This window comes from Colletotrichum fioriniae (genome assembly GCF_027942845.1).
Source record: "Colletotrichum fioriniae strain IMI 355084 chromosome Unknown scaffold_14, whole genome shotgun sequence".
Classification (NCBI taxonomy): domain Eukaryota; kingdom Fungi; phylum Ascomycota; class Sordariomycetes; order Glomerellales; family Glomerellaceae; genus Colletotrichum; species Colletotrichum fioriniae.
This window is the reverse complement of record NW_027076850.1, coordinates 1,602,183-1,609,544: the sequence shown is the minus strand read 5'-3', so window position 1 is coordinate 1,609,544 and position 7,362 is coordinate 1,602,183. Positions and strand designations below refer to the sequence as shown.

Below are 7,362 nucleotides of genomic sequence, written 5' to 3'. Positions count from 1 at the left end.
GGTTTTCCATGGACAGCTCCTACCAAACATTTGCATGGAGGGGCAGCGGGGGAGGGGCACGACGGTAGGGCAGAGGCTGGCTGCCTACCCACTACGTTAACTACTTTAGGTACCTCACCTTCAATGGCTGAAGATTACCTAAGGTATCTTGAGTCGAATGCCTTGGGCGACCTGGCTTTACGCAGCCTTTGTGATTGCGGAACCTGAGAATCTATTGGATCGAGGGAAGATACCCAGCAGCCCAAGTGCGTACTTGGAAACCAGGCGCTTAGAGAAATAAAGGCAGAGGATGAGGTGAGCAGAAGAGAGCGGGGAGGTATCGACTGTGGAAGCATGTACCTCATCCCCAGAGGTACATGGGGTGCTGGGATGCTCAAGTGTTTAATGCCCAAAGCCACTGTGACACAAACCCCCTTCCTTCTCTCTTCAGATTTCTTTGTGCTTTCTAAGCCCAGGTAACCGTACTGTGTAGACTCTGCAGGTAAAGCGTGGAATGTCATCGGGGCAATTAAGTACACGCCCTCCGCCTGTATAAATTCCCTTAGGCTTGGTAGCGCATGAAGAAGCTAGGAGCAGAAGCAAGGTCCTCTGCGACAAGAGAGAGACCAGGTACAGCGACAGCGACGTCAACCACCACCACCACCACCACCACGACAACAACAACAACAACCAAAACAACAATTCCGACAACATCAACATCTCATGCTCACTTCTAGGGGCTTCATCGACTTCTGCCTTGAGCAAATCACATCAGGGGGCATTGCCAGGCAATTGAGTGGTGAGGTGTGGCTCGGTCTTACTGGGTAAGCCCGCAAGGCAACACATCCGTCACGCAAATAGAGGGCGTGCAATTGAGCTGGATTGGGGGTGTGGGGTTACACAGATGATTCAGACAAGGAGCGGGTGCAGGGAAAGAGGAAGTGAGTTAGGTGGGCCAGACACAAGGGGTGTGCGATTATCACCTCGATGGGTGACTCTTCCTCTTTCCCACCTCAGCCAGAACAATCTAAAGGCCCCAAACACCCACCTAAGGTACTGTGGACTGTGGACTGTACATAGTGTAAAGCAGGAAGAGGGAAGGGAAAGGGAACCACTTTCCACTTTCCACTTTCGCATTCTCGTCCTTCCTACCTTACCCCCCGGGCTTAGCTCTTGCTTTCTCTCTATCCCGTCTCTTGTCACTCCAGCTCTCTGGTCTACCTACCTATAGTACCTAACGAACCTTACGATATCTAAGGTACGGGCAACTAAGCATTGTAGGTACGGTACCTTATGGTAGGTATACATGGCAGGGTCATCAGGACCTCCCTCTGTTCTTCTGTTTCGGCCTTGTCTGTTCCAACAATCCCGTCCTGTGCTGTTCAGTTGTGACCCGTCCTCTTACCTGAATGTTCCATGTCCGGCCCAGGACTCCAGCCAGCGTTCGTGCCTTGAAAGTTCCCCCGACCGTATCCCGTCTTCTATCTTCCCGAAGGTCCTGCCTGGTACCGTATTCGTCGGTACTCACACCCACTGTGGACTGTGACACCCTGCACGCCCTCCGTCTCCATCTTCTTCACCCTACCTAACCCAGTCTACTCCCCTCACCCTACTCCTCCTTCTACTCCTCCTCATCCATCCTGTCCTCATCCTCCTGCCCAACCTGACCTGCTCGCTCTCTCCTCCTTCAGTCATCCATCATCCACTTTGCGCCAGGCTTCGCCTTAGTCCAGTCCTTATTATTCTTCGTGCCGCCCTCCGAGCCACGCTTTGCGCTCCTTTCTCTCTTCTTCTTTTCCTCCAGTTCTCTCCGTTTACCCTGTCAAACATCGACATATCAAGGTCTCAAAACTGTGCGGTTCCTCTGTTCCGTACTCATTGCCACTACCGTACTCGAAATCTCTCAGCTGGTACATACGACCGTCACCAACCCGCCCCTCCACAGATATCAATTCGTCGCCTCGCCCCGCCCTGCCCCGAATAACAGTATTTATCCATTCGGTGCCCTCTCGCTTCTCGTTTGACATTGACACCCACTTCTGTCTACTCTTGATTCAATTCAAGTCAATGGAGGCTTGTGCTTGTCATCGAGCGCACAAGTAACTGGTCGATTGCATTACGCCCACTGTCCACCATCCTCAGCACGGCTGCGTCAGCACCCGACCGCAGTAAAGCGACACTCAAACAAGCTTCCCGCAGCGAACGTCATCATCAATTGGGTCACAAATCCCCCACTGACGGCTCTCGCTCCTCCCAACACAATCAACCAAGTGCTGGTCAATTAAATCTCTTTCAAAAGCAGTCAGACGCTTAAAGCAAAAAAAAAATTGCTTTTTCAGTCCCGTCTTCAGCCCTGAACACGCAATTGTTCCTCCGCTGTCCATCGGCTTCCCTTACACCCGAAATACCCCAACTCCGATATCTCCATACTCCGCCTCGCCACCAACAACAACATATAAGATGGCTGACAAACCCAACCATACCGCCGCTCCGCAACCTACAAGAACCTTTGAATCAAATCACACTCCCCAAACCCCTTTCAAGTTCTCTAGGATGCAATCATCTTCATCGACCTCAATCTCACAAGCAATGGAGCCCAACTACCACATGACGCCGCATCAAGCGACAACGATGGCTCGAGAGCCGAAGAGGACTTTCGACATTAGCAATCTGATGTCTCCTCCAGAGCCGGTTCCATATGACAGCTTCAGCCAAGGTCAGCAAAATACGGTACAGACTGCATCGGGTGCTTCTCAAGCCAATGAATCATCCAAGCCCCACATGCCCATGTCGCCTCCAGTCTCGCCTTACATCACAGAGTCCAGCAACATAAACATTCCTGGAACACCTGCAAAAGATCCGATCTTATACCCTCGCGAAGATGCAGCTTCAAGTCCGACACAGCCACCTCTATTTCCCAGCACCGAATCCATCGAACACAGACGCATTGTCGACGAGCACATCGTTACGCGACCTCCTGGCCTATTCCGCGAGGGTTCGCCTCCTCTCAGAGAAGACTATGAATTAGCTCTGCAACTCAAGTCGCAGGTCATGAGACTATTTGCGAACAAGAGGAAGTCTTGGTACGAGAAGGAGAGGGATCAGGTTAGAGCCGACCGGAAGCTGAACCACGCCCGTTGGAACAGCGTTGTGCGATATCAGACTATCGCCCCAGCCAAGTCCGCACCCGTCAAGGCCGCCAAACCAGCAGTCAGCAAGCCTAGGATTTCGTTATCCTCAAACTCCAAGCCTGAACGTGTTGTCAAGGCTCAGGCTCCTCGGCCCATCCGCAACAGCCCCCCGACTCGCCATGCTCGCCGCGTCAGTTCGACTCCGGACCCTGCTCGTCGTATCGTGGCACCGAACAGAGAGGACCGCGACTTTGCTTCTCTTCCCGACTACTGTCCTCCGACTTCTTCGCTGCCAGACAAACCCAACTGTTTGAAGGTAGACTGGAAAGGCGCCCCCATCGACCTCAGCGACGACGCCAACGTTCACTTACTTCACCCCGACGAGGTCAGCCTTGCTGCAAACCTTCGACTTGACTGCGCCACCTATCTCACATCCAAGCGACGCATTTTCGTCCGTCGGGTCGAGTGTGCAAAGGTTAGCAAGGAGTTCCGAAAGACGGACGCTCAGCAGGCCTGTAAGATTGATGTCAACAAAGCTTCCAAGCTTTGGACAGCTTTCGACAAAGTCGGTTGGCTCGACCTCAAGTGGACGGCCAAGTTTCTCTGAACATTGCTCCAAGCACCTTGCTCTTCAGAACCATGCGTCATCTGGCATGATGCATGGTGTTTGACCCTGGTATACCTATACTTACCAACGTCACGTTTCGGAACTATTTCCACGACGCCACTCTTGCGATGACTTGAATAGACTTACGACATACGACACATACGAAGAGCTCAAGTTATCCCCTCGTTCTTTTTCCTTTTGGGAGCATTTCTTTGCATACAGCGATTTAGGTTAGGATTGGTTTCTGAATCCGGATTTCCTACTTCCAGTATCGTGGGACATGGTCCTTCGCTTTTCTTTTGTCCAGCGAGAGCGGAATCCAGGTTTCATTAGGTCTTGATATTTCGGGTCTGTTTCATCACACACGCGGCATCACATCACGGACACAGCCATTTACTACATCAGAGCATTAGGGATAACTACCATGATACCCGGAGTGCGACAGAAATCTGATCACCCCAGTCTTGTCACCCCACTCCATCACACTTTCCTTTCTCTGGTTTTGCATTTGGGTCATTTGGTCATCATACCCCCTTTCCATCAGTTTTGGTTCAAGGTCAATTGGTTTCGGGTCAGGGCAGATTACGTTTGCGGCTGTTGTATCAGCACATGGCTAAGTCGCTGAGATAGCCTGAAGATTGGCTATGGCTGCGTTATTGTCGGGTGGAACATGGTGGCGGTATGGCAGCTATTTCTCTAGTAGGAGGAATGCACGGTCTCAGGTTCAATCAGGACATGATATTTTGTCAAGTATCTCACTGTGTGATAACCGTCAATGACCACTCACCAGGGTTGTCGGGTAATCTCTAGCGAACTGAGTATAGCAAACTTATACAAGATATTTTGTGACCAAGAAAAAAATTCAATAATACCAATCCTGCGACTATCGCAGCCTGTGAAGTTGTGATGGTGCTGGTAACAGATTATTGAGGATCCTAGCTCAGCCCTATGAGATGGACATGTACCAAAGTTGTTTTCTTCCCCGTTTTCCCTTCCCTCTTTGGAGGGGCGTGTCAAGACTAGGTACGGGGTTCTGTTGATCGACGCGGGGGTGGGGGGATTGAACGTTCGGATCGAGCCAGCGCAGGTGTCAGTTGCTGCACCGTCATGCTAGGGCGACACGGCGGTTGGGCGGAAGGGAAGCTTGGCCGGCCCCCAGGAGTGCCGAGGGCGGTCGACAGGTTCGTATATCTCTGCCTCAATTGCCTGAGGCACATCACATCCCCGCAGCATCGCTCATCTTGTTCATTTGGCAGCACTAGGGACCATTCACTCATCTTCGCATTTCCTCCCCCGGTCGAATGTCTGTTGAAGGCAATTCGGCCTATCGAGCTTTGTCGCCTCGCCAATATTGTTGTTGAGAATGCTTTATGGCGGTTGACTGCAGTCTTCTTGTCTAGTAGACGACGTGGCCGGCCCAGGTTCGTCCCGACTCACTCGCATCTTCTATCGAAAGATGAACACCACCCAAATCTCCCGGTGATGAGCATTCAAATCCGCCTGGGATATTGATTGGTCTGCAAGATTGTAGATGTTCCACGAGCATACTCACTCGTCTCCTCTTGTCGCTGTTACGGGACGAGAATGATGGGATGAGTAATGGCATTGACCACTCAAACGGCGCAATTGATTACGCTCGGGTTGAGGAAGATCAATGACTATGGCACCTGGCTTAAACTCCATCTGGGACCAAATTCCTGACAGAAACGGTGAGAAACGAGGTATGTGCCGAATCTTGTTCTCACGAAAGCTCGAGACCACGATGCCACGAGGAAAAGCTAGATATACATGTTGTGCAGTGAGAAACGTGCAGATCCCATTCCCTGACCTCACCTCGAGTCGAGTCGACCCAATTTTGACTCGAAGCGTTTGGCAAATTGGCAAAGCCGTCTAAAGAAAAAGAGAGTGATAATCCCCTGGCCGTCACTGCCTCCATTCCCGCTTCGTGCCAATGCAAGAAAATTTTCGCTTCCGCCTTCCGGGGGGCGGCCTAGGATTGCTGCCGTAGCCCGCAGCGGGTGTGGCCCCTACCATCCCAGTTGCCTCGTGCTTGTTGGACAGGTCTGTTCAAATGAGGAGGGGGGTGTGCAGTTAGGTAGATGTAAGTGCGTCCGTCTCTTTCAACTTATTACCGTGGTACTGGTGTCGAAGGAAGGGGGCCTCATGGCCTGAGGCAAGAGGATTGAAGGTCGCTTCCATTCCTCTCGCAATCCACGATAAGCTATCGATAAGACGGATGGGAAACATTAGGTTGCTGGAAACAACACCTTAAACGTTCGAGGGTCTGGCCTCTCTCTTTACACAGTCTTTTGTTAATGAACGGTAACTCGGGCCGCAAAACGCTGCGCCATGATGTCGGTTGCCTCCTGGCGATTTTTGACGCCCACCCATTGTTTCGATGGCGAGCACGGTCTCGGGGTTGAAGACGGATTGGTTGTGTGCCATGTCCATGGAGATGGCTCCGCGTTGACCTCGCTGGTGACGTCTAATTCTGGATAATTTACTCGGCCACACTTGACTCGTCTCTAACTTTGACGCAGTTCCGTATACGTCGAGAAGCCTCAGCTTAGGTTAAGGTATTGGAATCTGTTATGTTATGCTCTCTCCATACTCCAGGCTAAGCTAGCTACTGCCTGGATCTATGATCTGCCCTCGTGACTTTGCCTTGCTCTTGCAAGGATCGGTTTTCAGCCAGCATCGTACGCCATGTGCAATTTGAATCCTGTGGGTGTTCTCCTGGATTTCCATTTCTTGCCCCGAGGCGTCCTCTCAGCCCACCACCTTAAATGTCACTCAGGTCTATGAGATCTTCCTGCGCCAATGGACTCGAGATGCTCGTTGCGATGGAAAGCTCAGAAATAGTCCGCGCGTTGCCATCGGTGAGCGTGGCACTGACCGCGAGCTCGCAAGAGCCTCTAGGTACCAGATCCGGTTAGCATTCTTCGTCAAAAGGCTTGGGACCAACGTACCCGTGGCACTTTTGGCCGCATGTTGCTCCTCGTGCACCTGTTGGTCGCCCGCAGCGCATACTGCAGCCTCCTTTGCCCACAAGTCTTGCCCAGTCACCAGGCTGCCGCACGCGAATCTCACTCTCGTGCGCTTTGCAAAAGACGGGTATGTAGTCCGCGGGCGGAGCCTCCATCCTGTCCAGGACCTCGCTCCAGATGGGCCGAGCTGACGATGCCAGCAGATTCTGCATGTCGCCGAGGATGACCAGCAAGTGTCGAGGACGGCTGAGGGCGACGATGGCGCGTCTCAGGTCGTTGAGGAAGCCCGAGTCCGGCTTTGTACGGTCTTCCGGGCTTCGGGTGATGGAGATGAGGATGACGCGGTTCTCCCTGCCCTGGTACCCGTCCACTGTCTGGACCTCAGGCACGAGGCGGCCGGCGCCGGTAGTTTGGCGGAAGCTGCTTTCGATGCAGGCCTTTTGTCCGCTGTAGAAGGTCAGGATGGTGATTTCTGACGGGCTTGTGCCGTTGGACGCCAGGTGGTTGTATAGCCCGACAATCATGTCGGCCTCGAAAGTATTGACTTTGCTGCAGTACCAGTCAGATGACTCGGGCCGTTGATGGTTGAACCATAGCACGCTCTTCAAGCCCATGCCCGGGACCGCTTCCCGGTCCAATGTCGAAGGGTGGTCTACCA

General features: G+C 52.6%; 2 protein-coding genes across 2 annotated transcripts; one reads left to right on the top strand and one right to left on the bottom strand.

Moving 5' to 3' along the window:
• Window positions 1-2,760: 2,760 nt before the first annotated feature.
• N0V96_010536 (uncharacterized protein) lies at window positions 2,761-3,717 on the top strand (the record flags this gene model as incomplete). The annotated part of the gene is made up of 2 exons (XM_065758982.1): window positions 2,761-2,768; window positions 2,901-3,717. 2 exons carry the CDS (start codon window positions 2,761-2,763, stop codon window positions 3,715-3,717), a joined length of 825 nt encoding a protein of 274 aa, XP_065612505.1.
• A 2,932-nt stretch (window positions 3,718-6,649) lies between these two features.
• On the bottom strand, window positions 6,650-7,228 carry N0V96_010535 (uncharacterized protein; the record flags this gene model as incomplete). The annotated part of the gene is made up of 2 exons (XM_065758981.1): window positions 6,650-7,141; window positions 7,223-7,228. 2 exons carry the CDS (start codon window positions 7,226-7,228, stop codon window positions 6,650-6,652), a joined length of 498 nt encoding a protein of 165 aa, XP_065612504.1.
• Window positions 7,229-7,362: the final 134 nt, after the last annotated feature.